General features: G+C 42.7%; 1 protein-coding gene across 1 annotated transcript in view; it reads right to left on the bottom strand.

Moving 5' to 3' along the window:
- Positions 1-24,619, bottom strand: part of DNAH9 (dynein axonemal heavy chain 9) — a 298,998-nt gene that overhangs the window by 77,125 nt on the left and 197,254 nt on the right. Inside the window, exons 49-50 of the mRNA XM_059997406.1 lie at positions 16,102-16,362; positions 4,556-4,981 (exon numbers count right to left, since the gene is read on the bottom strand). Of these exons, the coding sequence (XP_059853389.1) occupies positions 4,556-4,981; positions 16,102-16,362 (687 nt within the window). The remainder of the gene's footprint in view (positions 1-4,555; positions 4,982-16,101; positions 16,363-24,619) is intronic.

The raw sequence follows: 24,619 nt of genomic DNA, 5'->3' as shown, positions 1-24,619 counted from the left end.
TTTATTGTTAATGTAAAAAATTCAATAAATTAAAAGATGAATTTGAGGAAATCTAGATAGAATAAGAAAGCATAAAGCGACAAAAAGATGAGAGAAAATAGATGACCCATCAGAAGGTCCAATACCCAACCAATATGCATTCCAGAAAATGAGATTAAAAAGGAAACAGAAGGGAGATATAAAATCACCTTGTGGAACTGAAGAAAATAAGTCTCTGCATGCCAAGCACAATGAATAAAAAAAGAATGGCAGCTAAGCACGTCAATGTAAAGTTTCAGACACCAAGAATAAAGAAAAAATTGAAAGACTTCCAGAAAGGCAGAAATACAGTGTATCCAGACGGTTCATCAGACTTCTCACCAGACAAAAAGATAAAGCATTCAGTGTTCTAAGGGAAAAAATTAGCCTCAGAATTTAATACGCAGCAAAATAGTCAATTCAGTTTAAAAATAAAAAGATACGTCCAGACTGGAACATTAGAAAATTTACCTCTTATGTAACATTTCTGAGAAAGTTACTTAAGAACAAGCCATAGCAAAACGAGAGAAGAAATCAAGAAAGAAGCCATGGGGTCCAGAAGTCATTGGAACGAACCCAAGAGAGCAGTGAACGTGATTACTCTCCAAAACTGTTTGGAGCTTTGAGTGGGGACAAGAGAGAAAAGTCTTGGGGGCAAAAGGGGACTCAGTAAAACACTGGATTGACTGGAGGGTTTTAAAAAATAAGGCTATGCCAAAAGAACTAATTGAAGAGAGAGAGAGAAAGAGGGAGAGAGAGAAGAAAGTCCAGGGGCAAAGGTATGTAAGAAAGTAAGTATAACAGCACTGAGATCTTCTATGAACAATATAGACAGGTTCATAGAATATAAACAGAATTTACTGATTTTTTGAATCGGTCAGTGGAGAGAGCATGGGACAATTAATTCTGGTTACAGAACACAATGTAGATATGTTCAGTGCTGGTGATTCGAACGCAAAAGTAACGATAAATAATGATAATGAAGTTGGAGAGAGGAGGGAAGGGGATGAGCTGAAGGAAAGGGTAATAATTTCATCTTGAACACTGAGAGCTCCAAGGAAGCGGCCTCCATATGACTGAACAAGAAGTAAAGGTCACGTCAGAAAAACATAGTTGCTGTAATGATGAGAAGACAGGGGATGAATGTCTTCAAGCCTCATGTAGCAGAAAGTCAACTGCCTGAAGAAGATACATCAAGAATAGGGATGCAGCACAGCACGCAGACAAGGGTCAGAAATTCAGATGAGCAGCCCAGGAAGATGAGGTAAACTAGTCAGATGAGTCTAATGTTAAAAAAAATAGGGGCCGGTGGTGACTGTGACTAAATGCAGCAAAACTCCCTGCTTGAGTGAGAAGCCACTGATTAACTCCAGGGTCACTTAGTGACATTCAGGACTCTTCCGATTATTATAAGACCGGCCAGAAATCAGATTTTTTGTTTTAAATATTGGCAATTAATTACATCTTTGGCAAACACATTGTGCAGGCCAAATAAAACACATTTAAGCCACTAGGTAGCAAGCTCTGAGTGGCATCAACAATCAGAAAAGGGGCTTCCCTGGTGGCGCAGTGGTTAAGAGTCCGCCTGCCGATGCAGGGGACACGGGTTCGTGCCCCGGTCCGGGAAGATCCCACATGCCGCGGAGCGGCTGGGCCCATGAGCCATGGCCGCTGAGCCTGCGCGTCCAGAGCCTGTGCTCCGCAACGGGAGAGGCCGCCAAGAGTGAGAGGCCCATTAAAATAACTTGAGTAAGAAAGAGATCTTTGAAAATGCAGTTCTTGCAACACTTTTCCAGGAGAGACTGAAGAATATGAAAATTATCAGAAGGTATTTTCCCTCCAAAAGCAGTCAAGGGGCTGTTAGTGTTTTGCCCTTGGTATTCTTTCAAATGGGCCATTGTGAGCGTTGATTATCAGTAAACTGGTCCATGAACGTCTGGATTTATCAAGCAAACGTACTGAGAGATTAGCTGCTTTGCCAAAGCATCTCTTCATAGAGAGTCTGGCTGCAGGGATCTTTGAACTAGAGCCTTTAACCATAGAATTTAGTCTATCGATCAATAAACCTGTGAAACTTGAAGCATGCGGCATGTCTGCAATCTCCCGTTTCACAACTTGTAAAACCCTTTTTATCATCATGAGAAACTTGCAGTAAGAATCCTATTTGCCTGGAATGCACGTGTAGAAATGAAAGGTCCAGGGGATGTTTTGGCTTGAACTTGATCATGGTAGTGAGTGATGACCAGGGCTTGCACACGATGGCACATGCAGGAGGAGGTGGTGGAGGGAAAGCAGGGGTCAGTGGTCATCGGAACCCTGGGGGTGGCAGCAGCTCCCTGTGTCCCTAGGGGCTGGGCTCTGGGCTTGTGCTGTACATGCCTTCTCTCCTTTCATCCTCACGGCAAAATCATGAATAGCCAAAATGGACTATTATTGTGTCCATTTTACTTCAGGAAGCTGAAGTTTGGGCTCTGGAAAGGCCTTTCTAAAGGTCACCCATCGGTGAATAGCACAGCATGGATTGGAAGGTCTGCTGATGGGTTTTCAGCTGCTATGTCATCCCGCAGGATTCTGATTTCTACCTCTCACTTTGGTGATACCAATTTTAATGGCAAAGATGAAATTCAAGGTGTGAATCCACAATCACCTCCATCCCACAATCCTGGGTGAGGGACATACAATCAAAATATCAACAAAAGGCTAATAATTTTATATTTATGGCCAAAGGACCCCCCCCAACCACCAACCACAATATGCTACATACTTTTACAAGCTTCTATAAAGCACTGCAGGTAGCATCACACATGCCCTGCAGGCCCACACATCCACACCGCTGAGAGTGAGGGGGGTGGACAGTGGCCAGAATGGAAGAGAATGGTGCACAAGGTGGGGAAAGGTGGCTAAAACCCACATTTCAAAGGGGAAAAAGGATCTCCCATTTTTTGAAATTACCTACAAAACAGAGGCAGATTCACAGACATAGAGAACAGACTTGTTTCCTATGCCTGAAAAGCCACTTGAACTTCCCAGGCCTCAGTGTTTTCGTCTGTAAGTTGGGAGCAGTAAATCTGCAAGTGAAATTTTGCCAGAAATGTATATAAAGTTGATTTAAAGTTTGTTGTGACCGTCCATGAGGAGCATATGACCTCAAAAGCGCTTGCTTTTGGGGCTGATTTTGTAAGTGGGGGAAAATCTTAATTTCAAAGATGAGATCCTTGTGCCAAATTAATTTGGGGTGCTCTTGGGCCTGGAAATCAAAACAGGAAGGGGATTATTTCCAGCACCTAATGGAAGCACCTAGGAAGATGATCCATTTATTCTTGATGAAGGTTTTTTTTTTTTTTTTTTTTTTGCGGTACGCGGGCCTCTCACTGCTGTGGCCTCTCCCATTGTGGAGCACAGGCTCCGGACGCGCAGGCTCAGCGGCCATGGCTCACGGGCCCAGCCACTCCGTGGCATGTGGGATCTTCCCGGACCGGGGCACGAACCCGCGTCCCCTGCATCGGCAGGCGGACTCTCAACCACTGCGCCACCAGGGAAGCCCAAGGTTTGTGCTTTTTGATGAAGGTTTGTACTTTGGGTCACGACAACCTTGCTAGCGACAGGAATGAAGGGGGAGGGGAATGGGGGAGCGGTGGATTGGGAGGTTGGGATTACCAGATGCAAACTATTATGTATAGAACGGATAAACAACAAGGTCCTACTGTAGAGCACAGGGAACTATATTCAATAACCTGTGATAAACTATAATGGAAGAGAATATGAAAAAGAATGTATATATATGTATAACCGAATCACTTTGCTGTAGAGCAGAAAATAACACAACATTGTAAATCAACTATACTTCACTAAAATTACCTTTAAAAAAAGAATCTCCCATTTTTGACCCTTTGTTCTTAACTATCAGATGTCCAAAAATATTAGATTCATTGTGGCTAATAAGATAGCAGCTGGTTCCATGGATAATACTGTTCATTTATTATATGTATCCATCTGTCATCTTTTCTTTCCTCAGAGGAAAAGGAAAAAACCTTTTAGGACCAAGGTGTAAACCCATGGTCCAGTGGTTCTGTCTTGTTTGGACTATACAGTGTTTGAGGAAGAAATTATAAAAGTTGCCTCTGCTGGGACTTCCCTGGCGGTCCAGTGGTTAGGACTCTGTGCTTCTACTGCTGGGGGCCAGGTGGGTTCAATCCCTGGTCAGGGAACTAAGATCTCACAAGCTGCACGGTGTGACTGAAAATAATGATAATAAATGTCTTTTAAAAAAAAGTTGCCTCTACTGAAAAATTAGGAGATTTGGGGTAATAATTTGGTTTTCTTTAAAAATCAGGGCTGAGGGGCTTCCCTGGTGGCGCAGTGGTTGAGAGTCCGCCTGCCGATGCAGGGGACACAGGTTCGTGCCCCAGTCTGGGAAGATCCCGCATGCCGCGGAGCGGCTGGGCCCGTGAGCCATGGCCGCTGAGCCTGTGCATCCAGAGGCTGAGGCGCTGGGGCCTGGAGGAGAGGCTGTTTGCCTCAGGTGGGGGTCACTTACAGCGATCTTGGCTTTAACAGCCACCAGCTTCTCCTGGGCGGCAGCGAGGTCTGAGGTGGCCTTGCTCAGTGCTTGGCGCTTGGGTTCCACGTCACAGAACACCTCGTAGAACTTCACAATGTTTATGACCCAAGAGCAGAGGCCGGCGGCTGCGTAGGACTTGGTGGCCACGAACTCGGGATTGAACTCGGGGTCATGCAGATACGGCTTGATGGCCTTGAGGCAGTTCTCGTGAATGTTCTCCTTGTCAAAGTGGATGAGGGAGTCCAGGAAGCCATCCACCTTGGCCATGGTGACCTTGGCGGCCTTCCAGCTGCGGTCCTTGGGCACCTTGCCCCCGGGGGCCACGAGAGCCATCACGGCAGCGCTGACGTTGCTGACGGCCGGCGGCGGGGAACCAAAAGACTTCAGCTCTGTCAGGTTGGTCTGGAAGAGAGAGGCAGGTCATTAGAGGAAAACGAACGCCTCTCTTTGTCCTCGGCCACTAATGGAGCGGGGCTCAGAGTGATCAATCTCAAAGGGCCGCTTTGAAGCCTGAGGCAGCCCTCGGAATTTTAAATATCATGACTCATCAAAAGGGAACCAAGCGACTCCCCAGCGGCTTCAGACTTCCCCGAATGGTTAGCCGAGACTCAGCTAGGTTCTCTCAGTGCTTTGACTCGTGGCCCACCAGAAACACACAATTTTTTCACATTTAGCTGAAAAATATAAGGATGCCAACATACTCTGAAACATGCAGCATGCCATGAATAAAAGACAAGGTTATTATAAATTAATTTCTATCTTGGATTGAAGAGAATAGCACTGTAACCCAACTACTTTTTTTTCTTTAATTAAACTGCCTTGTTCCATGAGCTTGTGCTAACTGCACCTGGCTGTCCTGATAGCAAAGTGGCATTTTCTGCCAAGAAATAATTCAGGCAGAAAGCCAGGCACACCCTGTGCCGTCACTGCCTCTGCCTAGACATGGGTTTGTCCTGTGCTCCAAGTTTCACTTGCTCTAGAAAGATATGGCTGAAAGGGCTGACCCTGGAAAGCCACTTGAACTTCCCAGGCCTCGGTGTTTCCGTCTGTTAAGTCGGGAGCAGTAAATCTGTAAGTGAAATTTTGTCAGAAATGCATATAAAGTTGATTTAAAGTTTGTTGTGACCGTCCATGAGGAGCATATGACCTCAAAAGCACTTGCTTTTGGGGCTGATTTTGTAAGTGGGGGAAAATCTTAATTTCGAAGATGAGATCCTTGTGCCAAATTAATTTGGGGTGCTCTTGGGCCTGGAAATCAAAACAGGAAGGGGATTATTTCCAGCACCTAATGGAAGCACCTAGGAAGCTGCTCCATTGACTCTTGCAATGGTTTGTAGTTTGGGTCATGACAGCCTTGTCAGGGACAGCACAGATGTGGCAGATGTGCTCGCATACCTGTGCTAGTGGTTTCCCCTGGGCGAAAGAGGACAAAGTGTGAAAATACAATCAGAAACGAAAAGCCCACAATTTTAAAATATTAATAGTTTGTTAAGCCTGTTCAACACATTGAATTCAGAAAATGTAAAAATGTATAAAGATGAAATTGAATTCTATAACCCAGATACATCATTGTTAATATTTCTATATAATTCCTTCCAGTTTTTTTGAATATTCATATATATCTATAAATTAATCGCAACTCTGGTTTCGGAGACAGAAAACCTAGCTGAAGTACAAAGGCGGATTTTCTTGCTCATGTATCTGGGGAGGATGGGACGTGAGGACCAGTGGAACTGCATTTTGAACTGCGTCAGCAGGATTCTCTGGACTCTCGTTTCTGCTTCTCCACGTACAGGAGTTTCTTTTTTACAAACCAGCTTCTTCATGTTGCAAGGCACTCGGCTAACCTCTCTGACCTCTACCTGGGCCACTTCCCCAGGCTCTCACTGAGCTCTGGGCACACTCACCTCTTCCACTTCCGTCTTCCCACCTCAGGACCCCTGCCTGCTACCCTCCTTCCTATGCCATTTGCCTGGCTGACCCCTTCTCATCCATCCAGATCTCAGTTCAGAAGTCCTCCCACGCAGAAAGACCCTCCCCGCCAACCTCCTCTTCCTAGTCACTGCCTATCTGAGCACCCCGGTGATCTGCATAGAACGGAGGGCAATCGGAAAAGGTTACCACTGTTTCCTTCTGGAATTACTATACTCCTCTCCTTCATGCGAACAGGGACCTCATCTCTCTCGTTAACCACTGCAGCCCCAGTGCCTAGAACAGAGACTGGCACACAGTAGGTGCTCATCATCAACACGTGTGTTGAGCAATCAAATGAGAGGAAGGGGTGCCGCAGCTCCAGGCTCACATCCATTGCTTTGCAACTAGAAGGGAGGAAGATTTTTTTCCTCCAACGCAAGTCAAAATTAAAAGGTCCTGGGAAATGATCTTGTTCAGTGAGGTGGGGCTCCTGTCACCAGTCACCGTGGGGCAGGTGATGTGGCACTGCTAATAGGAACACAGGATGCAGGATGCAGGAGACATTTCTCAGAAGAAGGCAGATGTGGTTTTGGATGAGCCGGCATCAGGCACACTCCCCTCCCTGCCTTAGGTCTCTTGTTCTAGCTGATGCCTTGGCCTTGCCTGCTCTTCCCAGGTACCTGCCTGATGAATTCGCTCCTTTCCAAGTAAAAACTTCTCCCTCTCAAGGAGGCCCACACCCATCACCTTCTTTAATACTGAAACCTCCCACCTCCTCAATCCCCTCCCCAGCTGCCCTGGCCCCAGAGCTCCCCCTGATTCCGCTCTACGGTTTTCTTTTTTCTGCAGCATCTGCCACACTCTAATGTATTGTACAAAGTACGTTTTCATTACGCTGCTTGTCTCTCACCCGTCCCCTGTGCTAGAATAGACTCTTCATAGAGGCAGTATCTTCGTTCATGGGTGCACCACAGGCACCCAGAACACTGCCTGGCATGGAGTGCAGTCAGGGAGTCTCTGCTGAGTGAATAAACGTGTCTGCACAGTCATTCATTTGGCAAATGGAGATACAGAGGTGAATAAGAAAGGCAAAGTCCTTTTGCTCATGCACGTGGGAGAGGTGGGCAGAAAAAGAGGCCAACCTTTGATATATTGGATAGTGAGAAGTGCTCTGAAAAAACAAAACAAAACAGGGCTAATGGGATAGTGGTTTCTTGAGGAATGATGGTGCCACTTTGGCTAGGGAGGGAGACCTGGGAAAGCCTTAGAGAAACTGCCGTTGCACGTTGGGGAAGGGCAGAGCGTAAATGTGCAGGCGGGGGCAGGCACAAATGCCAGATTCCAGCACGATTTATAAGAGCTCTTCACATATATATGAGGATGCTAACTCTTTTCTTTTCAATTAAAAAAATTTATGATATTCTGTGACACATAGAAATTTAGTTTTTATGTAGCCCAACTGAATACTCCTTTTCCAGACGATATCTGCTATCATCCTTTGTTTTTATGCTTAGAAGCGTCTTTCATATACATATGAAAATTGACCTTACCTTATAATAATTTTTCTAGTTTTTTTACAGTTTGTTTCTTACTGTTCACTGGTTAACAAGGTAACACTATTTTGTCCTTTTATTAAAAGAATAAATATTTATTGTGAAATACTTAGCAAAGATGAAGATGAAAGCCAGAATCACTCCTGATTTTACTACCTAGAGATAAACATTAGTTATGTGCTGGTGTGTTTCATTGTATGTACTTAACAGATAGACTAACAAAGAAACACAGAAAAGAAAGATGCGTGAACATATATGAATGTGGTATATATCTGGCTCATTCATTTATATATACATATACATATATGTACACACACATATACATATATCAATCATTGTTTACACTATTTTTTCAAACCTGGCTTTCACTGAAAACTGTATCTTAAACTTTTTCGTGTCATGAATTATTTTTGCAAAACATGATTTTAAATAAAGTATGTACAATTTTCTCTCATTTAGATGGTCCATAATTTATTTAGCCAACCCCATATTGTTGGGCATTTAGGTTGTTAAATTTTTAATAGCTGTTTAAATGATATGAACTTTTAGTGACATTAGAAATAAATAAGCCAAAAATCACACTGGAATTAAATTAGACTTACACTTAACTTGTAAATTATTTGAGGAATAGTGACATCCTTATAATATTAAACCTTCCCTTACACAAACTTGGTACATCTGTTTGCCTATTTATATTTTATATTACTCAAAAAAGATGTGTAGTTTTCTTCACATAGTTTCAATAAATTTATTTATGTTTATTTGTACCATGTGTCTTGGCTGTTATCTTGAAAATATTATATTTTCTAACTGGCTACTGCTGATATTAGGGAAACTATTAAATTTTGTAATGGGCCCTTAAGTCTTCCCTTTTATTTGTTTTATTACATTTTTATGACATCTATGAATAATAATACATTTGTCTGGTACTTTACAACATTTACATGTTACCATTTTTCATTTATTATTGCATGGCTAGAAAGTTTAAGACAACTGTTTTATAATAGCAGCGAAGGGGGTCATTATAGTGCTTTTTCTATGTTAATGGGAATTCCGCTAATGCTCTACCATTAGACAGGATGTTTTGCTCTCGGACTGAGATTGATTGCTTTGTGTTAGCAAAATATCCAAATATCCTTTTTTTCCTACTTTACGAAGAGTTTTAATAGGAATGGATGTTGAAGTGTGTTAAGTACCATTCTGACATCTCTCAAAATGACTACAGAGCTTTTCTTCTTTGACCTATGATTGAGTATGTTTACAGGGTAGTATTATATAAGGGAAACTTATCAGTTGGTAGCATACTGTTGTTTGAATAAATTGCTGGATTTGAATTACTAGCATTTCATATGGATGTCTTATATCACTATTCATAAATTCAATTAATCTGTTTTATTTTCTTGTGCTATCTCTATCACTTTTAGTATCAAGCTTATCACATAATCAAGGCCTTAAAAAGTCCTGTAGCAAAGAAGTCTGTTAAATTCTGTAACCCTAGAATTCTCAAAAGCATTTGATTATAAAATCTACTTTTTATATAACTTGTTAATATTAAGTTAAAAAGTCAAATGAAAGGGAGAAAATTTACAATATATATACCAAGACATATAGTAAAAATTCATTTTAAAACCCTGTAAATCAATACGGAAAAGGGAAATTATCTCATAAGAAAATGGACAAAGAATCTGAACAAATAATGGACAAAGGAAGAAATCTAAATATTTGAAAAGTTGCCCAGTCTCATTAGAATCAAACCATTTACAATTTTTTTAAATGAAAAATTTTTTGCTCTCCTGTTGAGAAAAATTAGGATAATTGAAAATATCTAAGATTGGCAAAGGTGTGGGGAAAGCAGTGTTTATAACTATAAAAGAGAAGAGCTATTTTGGACAGAAATTTAGCATTACTTATATAAAAAAAGAGAATATTGTTTATATGAGTTTCCTATTGCTTCTGTAACAAATTACCACAAACGTAGTGACTTAAAACAACATGAATTTATTATCTTACAGTTCTGGAGGTGAGGGGTCCTAAGCCGAAGATGCTGGAAGGGCTGGTCCCTTCTGGAGGCTGGAGGGGAGACTGTTCCTTGCTGCTCCCACTTCTAGAGGTCGGCCGCATTGCTTGGCTCAAGGCCCCACAGCACATCAGCTGTGTCCACCCCCTGCTCTTGTCACCACATCACCACCTTCTTCTTCCAACCTTCTTGTCTCCCTCTTCTATGGACCCTTGTGATGGCATTTAGGACCCACTGGATAACCCAGGGCAATCTCCCCACTGCAAGATCCTTGACTTAATCACACCTACAGAGTCACCGTTACCATACGAAGTAAAATTCACAGGTTCCAGAGGTTAGGATGTGAGTATCTTTGGGGGTGGAGGAGGCATGATTCAGCCTGCCATGCTGTTCGACCAAACAACTGTACTTCTAATTTGGCTCAGAGAAATATTTGCACATATGCAGTAAAGACGTATGCACAAGGATATTTGTATTGGAGAAAAGAGAGAAACTAATTAAACACTCAACAGTAGATACATGGCTAAATGAAATAGAGTACGACTATAGCCTAGAATACTATAAAGCATTAAATCAACAAGATTCAATGTATGTACTGGCATGAAATAGTCTTGTTTCACGAAGAAAAGTAAGTTTCCATTATCCATTTGTATTTAAAATATGACATATTTTATATGTGCATTTGTACAAATATAAATACACAGAAAAATTGCTGGACTAGATACAGCTCAAATTCTTCCAGGAGTTTTCTTTTGGGAGAGGACTGGGGCTGGAGTGGAAAGAAGGGTGACTTTATATTTTACCCTATATATTCTATACTATTTGAATTATTCGTAACACCAAAAATGCCATTATATGTTATTTGTATAATAAAAAATAAGTTTACAGGCTTCCCTGGTGGCGCAGTGGTTGGGAGTCCGCCTGCCGATGCAGGGGACACGGGTTTGTGCCCTGGTCTGGGAAGATCCCACATGCCGCGGAGTGGCTGGGCCCGTGAGCCATGGCCGCTGGGCCTGTGCGTCCAGAGCCTGTGCTCCGCAACGGGAGAGGCCACAACAGTGAGAGGCCCGTGTACCGCAAAAAAACCCCCAAAAGTTTACTGTAAAAAATCCATAGGAAATAAATAGAAAATTCCAAGTAATTCTGTAAGGAGACAAAAAAAGGCCATGAAATTGTAAGCAAAACCATTCTTCAACTAAGGCAGGAAAAGTTATACTGGATTTATTTCAGTTTAGCTATAAAAGTGAAATAAAACTGCCAAAGCAGAGACTTAAAATGTACAGAGACTTACTACCATGCTCTGATTTATGTATTAACTAAAGATTTATTGTTAACTTTGAAAATGATGAGAAAATAAGGATGTGGTCCTTAAATACCAGAGTGCTGTGAACGCAGAAAAATTTGAGGCTAAGTGAGGGGTCCTTGTGTACAGGAAGCAATACCTCCCCTGTCACATGCAGTACAGTCTGATCCATTCTGCTTCATCAGGCGGGGCGGGGGTGTGGGCAGCTGGGAGAAATGGGTGAAGGCAGTTCAAAAGGTACAAACTTCCTGCTATAAAATAAAGAATCCTAGGGATGTAAGGTACAGTGTGTACAGTTAATAACACTGTATTGTGTATTTGAAAGCTGCTAAGAGAGTAAATCTTAAAAACAAAAAACAAGAAAAAAATTGGAACCATGCGTGGTGATGGATGCTAACCAGACTTACTGTGCTGATCATTTTGCAATACATTTGTATGTATCGAATCAATATGTTGTACACTTGAAACTTGTATAATGTTATATGTCAATTATACCTCAAGTTAAAAAATGCTGTTTGAGACCCATGAATCAGTTGTATGCTGCAGATTGTAAACACTGGTCCACAGTTAAGCTTCTTAGTGATGCCATGGGCTGTTATTGATCATGCTCGAGCCACCTTCAGAGACTCATCTGCATGTCGCCTCTGCGCCTTCGGCTCAGACACACCACACCCTTTCATGCACCTGTGTCTTACAAACATTGTTCCTTTCTGGGATGGGCTTTTCTACCTCCTGGTCCATCTAGTGAAACACTCATCCTTGTGGCCCTTGTGTCACGGGGTTTCTCTTCCCTACTTCCTACCTGGCCAGGTGGTTAGCTATGCCCTTTTAGGTGCTCTCCAGTCAGTGAAAATTTTAAACTTTCATTTCTGTTAATGGAGTCCACACACAGTTCAGAGCTACTAGGCTGAGAACAAAACACATGCCCACTCCCCCCAACTCCAGCTCTCCAGAAGCCACCGCTTACAAATTCTTCCATCATTCCTTTTGGATTTCATGCCTTATTGATAATGGATACAGTGATGCTGCTATGTACTTCATTTTAGATGCTCTTGAAAGACTTCCTATTGTAGAGTGTGACTATTTATTTTTATTGCCCTCTTTTCTCCCCTAAGGTCCTCCCCCCATTCTGGTCACATCAAAATTTTAGTTCAAATTCAGTATATACATGACTACGATTATAAACATTGGTTACCTTGGGTTATATTTTCTTGTTTGCATACCTTTAATTTTTTTCTGAAATTAATAAATACTTTCATTGTTTGTTTCCTTATAAGGTAAACTTCTAGGCAAATATCTGAAAGAGGAGGTAACCATGGAGATACTTGGGAGAAGACATTCCACACAGAAGCAATTTCTCGTTCAAAGGCCCTGGGCTGATATTGTGCTGGAAGTGTTTCAGATACGGTGAGAAGGTCAGTGTGGGTGGACTGGAGTGACAACTGGAAGAGAAGTGACTGGGGTGTAGACTGTATAGTAGAAGAGATGAGCCAGGCAAAATCATGTAGGGCCTTGCAGGCCATGGTGACAACTTTGGATTTTATTCTGAATATGATGGATCCTAAAATTTATATGGAACCATAAGAGACCCAGAATTGCCCAAGCAATTCTTTTCCCGAAGAAAAAGAACAAAGCAGGAGGCATAACCCTCCCAGACTTCAGACAATACTACAAAGCTATAGTAATCAAAAGAGCATGGTATTGGCACAAAAGCAGACATATGGATCAATAGAACAGAATAGAGAGCCCAGAAATAAACCCATACACCTATGTCAATTAATCTTGAATATGATGGGAAGCCAATGGAAGGTTCTGAACAGAGGGATGATGTGGTCAAACTGTTGTCTTAAAAAGGTCACTCAGACAGCTGCAATGGGCAAAGACAGCGCTGGAGCAAGGCTGTAAACAGCGAGGCCAAGTGAGAGGCTATTGCAATAGTCCAATGAAGATACGATGGTGGCTTGGACCAGGGTGACAGCAGTAGAGATGATATAAAGCATTTGAATTCTAGATATATTCTGAAAGTAGAATGGATAGAACTTGCTAATAGATTGGATGAGAGTGTGAGAGAAAGAGCCCATTAATTCCTATTTGCCCCTTTCTTTGTAACAGAGGAAAGAAAGTGAGGGATTAAGAAGTTCAGTGACTAGTGCCAGGCTCCACAGCCAGTTAGAAGAAAGCACCTATCATGTTGCCTGGTACATAGTAGGCACTCATTAAAAATGAGTTTTACTCCCTTTGTGGCAGAGATATCTAGACTTCAAATCCAGTGCTATTTTCAGAATTCTATCCCATTACTTCCATGAGTTACATCTCTATGTGATTATTTCTACCAACAATGATCAACTAACTAATCAGCCAACAAATTAACCAAGAGTATTTATGGGCTTTTGCTGTTTCCAGCGTTGTGGAAACAGACGAGGTAACACTGTTATAACGACATCATCAACCACAACAAACGTTTATTGAATGGCTGCCATCTGTTAGCTACTTTTCATAACTTATCTCATTGAATCCTTATAACAACCTGATGGGGACTATATTACTATTACCTCCATTTTACAGGTGAGGAAACGGACGCTCAGAGAAGAAAAAATCATTCCTAGAGCCACACGCAGTGAATAGTTCAGCCAGGATTTGGACTCAGCTCATCTTAGAAAATATAATCCCTGTGTCAAAAGATCTTATGAGAGACATCAGTCTTCTTGGCAAGAAATGATCAATGAGCACTTACAAGAGGGTGAATAAATAAAGTGGTCTCTCTTTTGTGCTCTGGAAATCAGAAAAGGGACGGACTGATCTCGAATGTAAGTTTGATTTTGAAATATGGGTCGTATTTAGACAGAGTGAGATGAAAGGAGAGGGAATCCTAGGTTGCGGCAGTGAAGTGATGTCTAATCAAAGGCCTGGCGGTTGAGATGATGCTACTGGGGGGTCAGGGAGACCCAGACCCGGCTGTATTAACAGGTTCAGGCTGAGAAGTGGTAGCATAATTGGGCTACACCTCCGATTCCCCGTCCACCTGATGATACCCAAAACTTTCCTGGAGGAATCTTGTGTTCTCTAGGGTAGAGGCCCACTTAAGGCCTTTCTAGGTCCTTCCTTTTAGGGACTTTTCACCCCACATCATAAAAAAATACTAAGATGCATTTAGTATTTAATCTCACATTAAATACATTTTATACATAAGTATACGTCACAGGATTTTACAATGTCCCCAGTTCAGTCTCAGATTGTCTGAGGCCCTAAGTCAAGAGATGCTTCCTTCCAAAGTGAGGTGTGAGTTGGCTACACAGAACTAATAAAAGGAGGTTTCAATAGACCACAGTGTTTTGACTCTTGAACATTTCACTTGCACTGAGGGTATAAAGGAGTCTGGAGATCGAAGAGTAAGAGAGAATGTTTAGTGAGAACTGCTGCTGAGTCCCACCCACTCTGCCTTTAAGAGAGGATGGGGGGCATTTGCACTTCACATCAAGTCTGGAGAGAAGGGGGCTTTAAGGAGACCACTCAGAGAGCTTAAACGCTTCCCGCACAATTTGAATCACACAGTGGACTGGGATCTAACCTACACCCCAGAAATCTACAGGATGAGAATACCAGGCTAGTCCCCTGACAGTGGAACTAGGGTAATTTACTGCACGGGTGGCCAATGCTCTCAGAGCCTGCCTGGAGAAAGGAGGCTCAGGTGTCCCCGAGGAGCAGAGGGGACTGTTGGCACGGCACACCTCGCTTAGGCTGTCTTAGACCTTGACCAAGTAAGTCATCCACGTGATGGGCAAGTGAATAGCTAGACCCTCATGAGAAGGGGGAGAAAGCAACCTGCAGGGAAAGATCCCCGTGACTGGCGGAGGGTCTCCAAAGAGCTGATGTGAGCATCCCGATAAACGGTCAGCTTTTCAGTCCCTCTCTGATGCCAACTCCTGGTGACATGGGTCTGTCTGCCCCCTTTTCCGCCTTCCTCCCTTACCCCTTCAGCCATGGTCATCTAAATAGGAAAGAAGGTTAACTGTGAAAACTATAAAAGGAAGAAGTAGTAACCACATGCTCCTCCACACACACAGAATACATTTAAAGGGAACCAGAATAAAACTGCCTATGACTGCATCTCAAGAGTCATGGTTGTCCCACCAAAAGGTCATGTATATGAGCTGAATTTAGTTGACACACAACTGCATGCTGTTGACACCTGAATACTTGCTAAGTTTGATTTTGTAGAATTTTTTCCTCATATTTTGGAGACGACATCTTTTTAGTCTCATATCTTAAATATTTTCATAGGGTCCTAAAAGGCTCATGTGTCCTATAGTACATAATGGGTAAAATGACCATGGACTGCATAGCTGGAAGATCTCTGGGCTTGGATTCTGAAGATGTGAGTTCAAGCCTGGCTCTAACATTGAGGTTTGTGACTCTGGGCAAGTCAGTTCTCTGGGCCCTGGCTTTCTCATCAGTGAAGCGAGGAGGCTGGACCAGTTGGCCTCTCCTGTCCTGACTGATTCTCACACTCACGTCTCTTGGATTTCATTGGTGGCTCGTGGATCCTGACATACAGTCAGCTTAAATAAACGTTTATTTGCTTAATGAATAAACCAGTGACAGCTGGTCCCAGCCAAGCCCTCCCGACTTTGCCTTTGTGTCTCTTTGGAACAGGAGGGTAGCAGGTTGTCTTTGGGTCACAGGAGAGTCTGCTCCTCCCCCGAGGGATAGGCAAGCACGCAGACGCGGCTCCTACCTTGCTGAGGGTGCTGAGGGCTGCCTGGGCCGCCGTGAGCGCTGGCTCTGCCTTGGCCAGGTCTTCCTCGCAGTCCTCCTGCTTCTGCTTCACCTCTAGCGTGAGGAGGGCCACCTTCTGCGCCTCCTTGTCTGCGATGGCTTTCTCTCTGCTTGCCTTGTCTGTCTCTACGCCCACCACCTGAATCAGCTTGTCTGCATCTGCATTCTTCTGTTTCAGTTCCACTTCCTGGGCAGCCAGCTTGGCTTTCAGATCATCCACCTGCAGCAGAGAAGCAGCAGGTTTATTCGGACATGACTGTGGGGGTCTGACCTTGCAGAGCAGAGAAGAATGCCGACTCCTGATGCAAAGGTGAAAAGCTGAGATCTCAGCTGGGACCAAGCTCCCTGACCTGGGAAAGAAAAGGAACCCTGGACTCCCTCTTCCTCTCCCCTCTGCAGTAAATGTGGTGGAAGATTCTAAGCAACACATGCCCTGACCTTCCTTTCTCCTTGATGCCCAAATGACATAGGCTGCTTCTCACTGACATTGGTGCCTATATTTTACAAAACCTCACATGCCTAACATAACACTTTGCACATAGTAGGCCCTTAATAAAAACCAGGCATTCTTTAATTGAAATTGGCCAATGTGGAACACACCAAGGATTTAGCAAACTATAAAAATGAGTGTCCACTGTGCATCCTGAAAGATGGAATATATGAACAGACAGTGACCAGACCATAAAAGTAGAACTCTGAATCAGAACTCACAGTAACCAGCCCAGGAAACCAGCCCATTATCTACAATAACCAGCTCAGGAAGCCAGCCTGCTACAGGTCATACTTGTAGGAAGTCAGATTACTGTCCAAGTAACAGTCCAGGAAGACAGATAACAACCTCTGTAACAATCAGCCCCAGATGGCCAGGACTTGATTAATAACTGACAACTTTCTTAATTTTGTCCCTGCTTCCAACGTAGGACCAATGAGAGAAATTCAAACACACACCCCTAACCAATCACACAGGGTGCCCTGCTTCCAGTCAGCCCTCCTCCAGCTTCCAAGGGCCAACAGCCTTCATCCAGGAACGTTCCCATCTTCCCACTATCAAGCTTTCCCACTCCTCTGCCTGCCTTTGTGTCTCTGCCAAAGTGCGAACAGTGGTGGCTGACGCCCTTGCTAGAGCAGGCTCTGAACAAAGAGCCTCTGAGTGTTCTCATTTGGTTCGTCTTCATCTATTTCCACAATCCTTTCAAGAAATCGATGACCAGGTTGAAATGGGACAGCAAGGATTCCGATGGTCCTGGCCACCTGGGTTCCCTGCTCAGCCTCCATATTCATGTGCATCTGGAGGCAGTAATGAAGTGATGGGGATGTTGGCTCTCAGGAAACCTTCTATTTCCCTGATCAGCTAGGGAGGGATGAACGGTTTTCTATGTGTTCAGTAGACTGTGATGGTTCTCAGAATGTGGTCCTTGGACCAGAAACATCAGCATCACCTGGGTACTTGTTAGAAATGCAAATTCTCCGGCCCACTCTGGACCTACTGGATCGGAAACTCTGGCAATGGGGCCCTGAGATCTGTGTTTTTAACAGGCCCTCTGGGTGAATCTGATGCCCGCCTAGGTTTGAGAATCATTGGCCTAAGTCATGGCTTTTTCATGTGCAAAGAGAAGACTCATCTATTTCTGGAAAGTAAAAAAGCCAATTGTACTTGCAATATGGCCCATAAACTTTACATTGCAGCATGACCTCTCGTCCCTCATTTTCCTGAAGTCTATTTCACGCAACAACCAAATATTACTTCAGAGCTCGTGGAACGCGTCAAACAGATCCCAGTGCTTTATGATACAAAAATAAAACGGAGGCTTAGAAGCTTCTGATAATCCCTTTTCATGGCAGATCGAAAGAAAAGAAAATGAAGGCAGAAGAAAAAAAAGAACGCTCTTTAATTTTGTGTATCCATAGAAACTGGAGACTTTGCATTAACCTCAAATGAAGGCCTGCTCCCTAGAACTCGTCTTATGTTCCCGCATTGGAAGGTTAATCCATTTCCACCTCCCGTTGTTCAGCTGCAGAGAGTTATTTCTACAAGGACAAAGATGCAATTGTAAATCAAAATGATTGAACCACATAATCACTCCAGTCAGCAAACACACCAGTAACTTTTTGTTCCTTTTTAAATCTTGGGAGATTTGAGAAAATTGAAGTGGGTTTTTTGTTGTTGTTGTTATTGCTGTTTGTTTTACGGATTGCAGATTTGGCTTATGACCTCAGGCTCACATTACCGGCACTATGGGTGGGAGCTTTATAGCTCTTAAGCTGTGACGTGGAGTGACATGAGGGTCCCACCAGTCAGAAGTAGGCTGCTCCCCACAAAGCTACAGAGAAAGCACAACTCAGGGTCATTTTATGGCTCTTATGTAGTAGAACAGGACATTGAAATAGGTTACTTAAATTTTTTGTCTTCCTTTATTCCCTTATTCAAAGTATTCGAGCCATATTCTGGGTCTCTTCTTATTTAGACACTCCCACGCCTGGGTAGGAGGATTAAGAGGGAAGGTGTCACCAATACTGATGAGACCCTTTCTCTCAGTCTTGCCGACCCCATGACTATTGACCATATGTGCCAGGTGGGGGGATGCTGACTGAGTCCAGTGAGGACCGGATAGTGGTGAGAGACCCTCTCTTCTTTGAGGTCCAGGCACGTGATGTTACGGAGGGAGGCCAAGCTTCTCAGGACCTCCCCCCAGAGCTCCAGAAGAAGGAGAAGAAATCCAGGATAATCAGTCGCCAAAAACACTCCACTGAGGAGAGGAGGCCTGGAGATATCTTCCTTCTTGACTCAGAATCCATACGGTCACCCAACACCTTCTGATATGAATTTGGACTTCAAGCAGGCTTTCCTCTTAGATATAGATGTTTTCCATCTATAGTAGATATCTGTTAGGTCTGCCTGCCTAATAATAATAATTTTAAAAAACACTATGTTTTGGTAACATAGCTTGATTTTCCTTTGAAGACCTTTCCTTCGCAAGTCTTTGTATTTTGGGTGAAGCTGACTTTGGTGGTTGTGATGGATCCTGGCTTGGCCAATGAGAGTATCCAAGTTACAGAGATTGGTTCAACTATGGGCAAACCAATGACCCAAAGAGGTCAATCAGAGCCAACCCAGGAACTTGGCTGAAAATACTGGTAAAGAAGCAAAGCAGACAGAATACTAATCTGAGGTTTCAGAGGCATGGGGGTTGCCCGCTTGAACAGGGACATCTAGTGAATATGCAGCACCAGTCTTGTCCAAAGTAAACTCTATCCCTCACTTTTCAGTTATATGAATCAATCCACTTTTTTTCTGTTTTTTATTTTTTAATTTAATTTACTTTTTAAAAGATTTTTTTGATGTGGACCATCTTTAAAGTCTTTATTGAATTTATTACAATATTGCTTCTGTTTCATGCTTTTTTTGGTTTTTTGGCCGTGAGGCATGTGGGATCTTAGCTCCCTGACCAGGGATCAAACCTGCACCCCCTGCACTGGAAGGTGAAGTCCTAACCACTGGACTGCCAGGGAAGTCCCAATCCACTTTTAAAAATTTTGTTTTGTTGTCTTGTCTAAACCAACATTAGTTGGATTTTGGTTAGTTGCCATCGAAAGGGCCCTGATAAATATCTAATGCAATCTCAAAATTTTCTCTCCTCTTCTCCTTCCCACCCCTGCTGTATTTTCCATCTTTTCATCTTTTTTTTTTTTCTTGTAGGGTGAATTTGAGTTAGTTTTTTTTTTTTCACTTGCAACCAAAGGGTCTTGAGAAATACATCATCACAAATTAACTGTCAACTTCAGGTGGCCTAAGATTATTTTAAATCCCAAGATAAACTGAACTTAAAAGTTTCCAGATAGACAGATTTGTGGATTAAATCCTACCTGCAGGGAACTGGTAGTGGCCTACGGGCCACCATCTACGAACGCTTCTTCCGGCCAACAGACCCTCTTCCTCATGAACCCACTGGAGTTAGACACAGAAGCGAGGTCGCCAGTGAGAGAGGAAGGGAGGCCCCAGTCACACTGGGGGGCTCTGACTGTGTCACGAGAGAGAACTGACTGCCCTCCAAAGACTGACTTTTTAACTTGAAGTGACCAAGTCAACCTGAAATGCAAGATTAAGAGATTTCTACTCTTAAAGGAAAAAAGATGGACCCAGAGCTAAGTTAAACTCAGTTACGGAAAAATAAAGTTATATTCTGACCAGCTGAATCAAAGCATGAAATTATAAGTCTAAAGTTTATTAAATTTTAGATTACCATACGATTGTTAATTATTGTCATTATTACTACTTCCAATACTACTATTATTGCCAAATAAATTCAGGGTCTGTCTGAGCCTGAGCTGTAAGATCCATTTAGCCTACTCCTACCAGATTACGTACACCAAAAGCTGTCACAATTGGGTAGAAGGATACCGTAGAATATAATTCAAGTCATTACCCTTATACCAAGATTTATGGCGCTATACTTCTGTCCTTTTCTACCAAAGGAATAATTCCAGATGAAGGGTTTATATCAGAGTTAGGCATCCCAGATACCATTTTTACAAGAAGAATCATCATTATATAACCATCAATAAGTTTGGAATATACATCAGGTGACAGAATTGCAAAAGACCCATTCTCTACCCACTCTCTGAACTTGTAGGTGATTTTAGAACCTGTTCATTTGTTTATTTGCCTATCCATCTATCATCTACCCATCTACCCATTTATAGAACACACTCTATGTGCAACTGAATCCTGATTTCTGCCCTTGAAGAACTGATAACAGTATGGCATGATATATGCAAGAGAAGAAACATAATTCAAGGATTAATTCATGACATTGTTAATCAACCATACTTCAATTTTCAAAAAAAGGATGAATAATTCAAAGAACATAGAGAAAATAGAGAAGGGAATGTATACTGCTCAGAGCTTAGAGAGGGCTTCTGGGCAGGGAGCTATCAAATATTTTTAGATCCTGACAGTGACAAGTTGACAAGGTGGGGGCATATATAAAGACACAGAGATGTGAGCAAGCTGTGGAGTTTGGGGGGAACTTCAAATAGTACTGCTGGACTTCAGGGTAGTAGAAAAGAGGAAGAGGAGAGTGAAGCTATATGCAATTTAAAAAGTTCCAGAAAAGTTCAGAGAATCTGAACTGCAATGTCTAGATCATTAAGGCCTACTGAAGAGAATACTCATATTTGTGGTTTGAACAAAGAGCACGCTAAGAGCAGGAGAGAGGTTGGTCTGAAGATGTGCTGTCTAGCTTGGCAGCCACCAGCCACGCGTGGTTAATGAGCACTTGAAACGTGGCTTAAAATGTAGCATTCTACTTCGTCTCTCTTACTGTATTCTGGCAGCATTCCAGACTGCAAGCACTTAAAACGTGGCTTGTTCCAACTGAGATGCGCTGTAAGTATAATCATACAAATGAGTTTTTGAAGCCTTGTAGGAAAAAAGGGAAAATATTTTATTAACAACTTTTTTTACATTGATTACATGTTAAAATGATAATATTTTGGATATACTGGGTTAAATAAAATGTTACTAAAATATGTGATAAAATTATATACTACTAAAATATATAATTAAAATAAAATTCACTTCATTTTTACTTTTTTTGATGCAGCTACTAGAAAATTTAAATTTGCATCTATGTCTTGCAGGGTGTTTCTATTGGATAGTGCTGGTCTAGAGTGCTGTCAGAATATAGTCAGGGAGACTAAGTAGAATGTTATTAATTAATTAATTCATTCATTCATTCAACAAATACTTTTTGAGTGCCTGCTCTGTCCACGCACTGTTTTAGGCACTTGGGATACATCAGCAAACAAAACAGACAAGGATCCCTATTCTTATAGAGCTTGTATCCAACAGATGGAGATAGACCGCAAAACATAAATATAATGAAAAGTAAATTATATAATTTGTTAGAGAGGGGCAAATTCTATGGGGAAAAGATAAAGTAGAGCAGAATAAGGGGATCAGGAGTGGTGTGGGGTCGCAATTTAAAATGGGGTCATCGGGTAGGATTCTTTGAGAAGGTGACATTTGAAGGAGATGAGGGAGGAAGCCTTCAGTGGATATTAGAGGGAAGAGCATCCCAGGGAGAGGAACAGCCAGTACAAAGGCCTGAAGTGTCTGAGGAAAGAGCAAAGAAGGGGTGAGGTTCAAGAGGAATGCCGTGGGGTTGGGACAGTAGGAGATGGGGTCTGAGAGTTAACAGGGCAGGGCTGGGGAGGAGCCTCATTGTAATGAGGGAAATAGGGGCCATCTCAGGGTTTTAAGCAAAAAAGTGACATACCTGTGCTTTAAATTCATCACCTCACTCTGGCTGCTCAGCTGATGACAGACTATTCAGGGGGCAACAGTGGACGCAGACAAACTAGTTAGATGGTATCGTAGCTACCCAAGTAAAAGATGTCGGTGGCTCAGATCAGGGTAGTAGCAGTGTAGGAGGTGCAGTGGGATTCTGGGCATGTTGGCAGTCAGAGCCAACTGTGATTTTCTGATGGACTGGCTGTAGGTGGTGAGAGAAAGAGAGGCATGAGCAGAGTCAAGGGTGACCTCATAGAGTCTGGCTGATAGGTGATGCAAGAGGATGTGGGTGAAGCAGGCTTGGGATGGGGGAGACACTTGAGAGTTCAGTTTATCGAAATAATCTGGGTAAGAAGTGTCTAAAATGGGGGACACAGCAAGAAGAGTACCTCTGAGAGATACTTGGAAAACTTATAGAATGTATTAACGCTGAAATGTGGGAAGTGAGGGAAGGGGAGGAGCCTAAGATAACACTGCAGCTGCCAGGGTAGGTAACTGGGTAGATAGACGTATTATTCATTCAAGTAGAGAAGACAGAAGGAGAAGAAACAGACTGATGCCAGGACTCGGGAGGGTTCTCCACCGACTATAGCAGATAGAGCTGGATTCACCTCACAGTATAACCAGGCTTCTCCTTGTTAAACAGAGATTGCCTAAAACAGGAAAACAGACTCCGTTCATTGTCTGCTCAAAGCCCCAGGGTCTGTACAAGACAGAATACTGGGCACTGCTCTGTGAGTGTCAGAGCACCTTTCCCATTGTTTGCTCCCCAGCAATTGTCCTTTGCACAGACTGACCAGCAATTCCCAGAGGATAAATGGCTAGGAGGTGGAACAGGGGCTGGTGGGGATACAGAATGTTCTGAGGGCACTGTAGGTTGGGGGAGACAGGAAGAGGAAGAGCTGAGAGATGGTAAAAAATAAATCTGGTAGTACTGCATTCTGGGATTCTATCTTTTGCTGTTTTCTAGACGTTCAGAGATTGAGAGAACAAGAAAGGGATTGGGGCAAGAAGACGCTACCTTTCTCTGACAAAGGTGGGCACCAGGTAAGCTGCTAGGGCCTGGACTGGGATCTGTGTACTGTAGCTCTAAGAAGGGGGTTTGGTCATGACACTAATGGAAAGAGAGTAGCATCACAGATAATTGTCACATACGATTTGTTGACAAACATCGAGTTTGAACAGATCTCACCATGCTGGGAGGTAAACAAAGGGAAAAAAATGTCTTTATATAAATACAGGACAAAGAAAGGAATAGCATCTAGAAGACTATGATGAGCAACGCAGCTCTGAAAATGACCCATTACTGGATCTAGAAAAGACATCAGAAAAGCTATTCGGCATCATCGGTAGAATGGTTTCTGTGATATAGTTGCAGAAAAATAGGCTGAAACAAAAAAGCAACGTTGGAAAGGGAAAAGGATGAGATGAGGAAGGTCTGTGGGGATATCGAAAATGTAATAGTGTAGTTGAAGTCTTCACTGGAAGCCTAAGAAGCAGAAGCAATATTGCCCACGATTAGATTAGTATTGTTGAGGATAAACTTGAAAAGCTCTCCTAGAATGTAGAGGAAAAGGCCAAAGGGATGGAAAGCAATGAGGGAGCAGATAATAGATATGGAGCACAAGGAACCCATCTAGTTCATCATTGCTCCTGGAGGAGAGGCCCGACCAGATGAGCAAAAGCTGATAATAGAAGAAAAATCTCCCGAGCAGAAGAAATTCCACGTGTATAGATTGCAAGGGCTCATTGCATCCCACTAAGTGAACGGAAATCCTTTAGATACATTACGTCTATGAATCAAGAAACTGAAGTAGGGAGAAAGGGCAAGTCAGAAGGAGGAAGTTCAATAGAGCTATTCCAAAGGCAGAGCTCTGAGAAAGTGACAGTAAATGAAAGGCTTAGAAATCTAGAGCAACATGTGATGCCCAAGAATTAAATTGATTACAATTTTAGTTTAATTGTGCAAATGCATGAAATTTCATTGCCTTAATGAGAGGCCGGCTCTGCGGCTGGTAAGCAGAGCACAAAAAGGGGCCATTGAGGGACCAGCAATATTTGATGGGCATGAGCAGGGCAGAGAAGGCGCTAGAGCTGTCCCCAGCTCTCAAGGGAAGGACAGTAAATTAACTGAAATAGATTCGTTCCATTTGGAAGAGTAAGTAGAAAAACAAAACAAGGACAA

This window comes from Delphinus delphis, chromosome 19 (genome assembly GCF_949987515.2).
Source record: "Delphinus delphis chromosome 19, mDelDel1.2, whole genome shotgun sequence".
Taxonomy (NCBI): Eukaryota; Metazoa; Chordata; class Mammalia; order Artiodactyla; family Delphinidae; genus Delphinus; species Delphinus delphis.
Note: the sequence above shows the minus strand (reverse complement) of the source record. Positions and strands in the feature narration are given on the sequence as shown.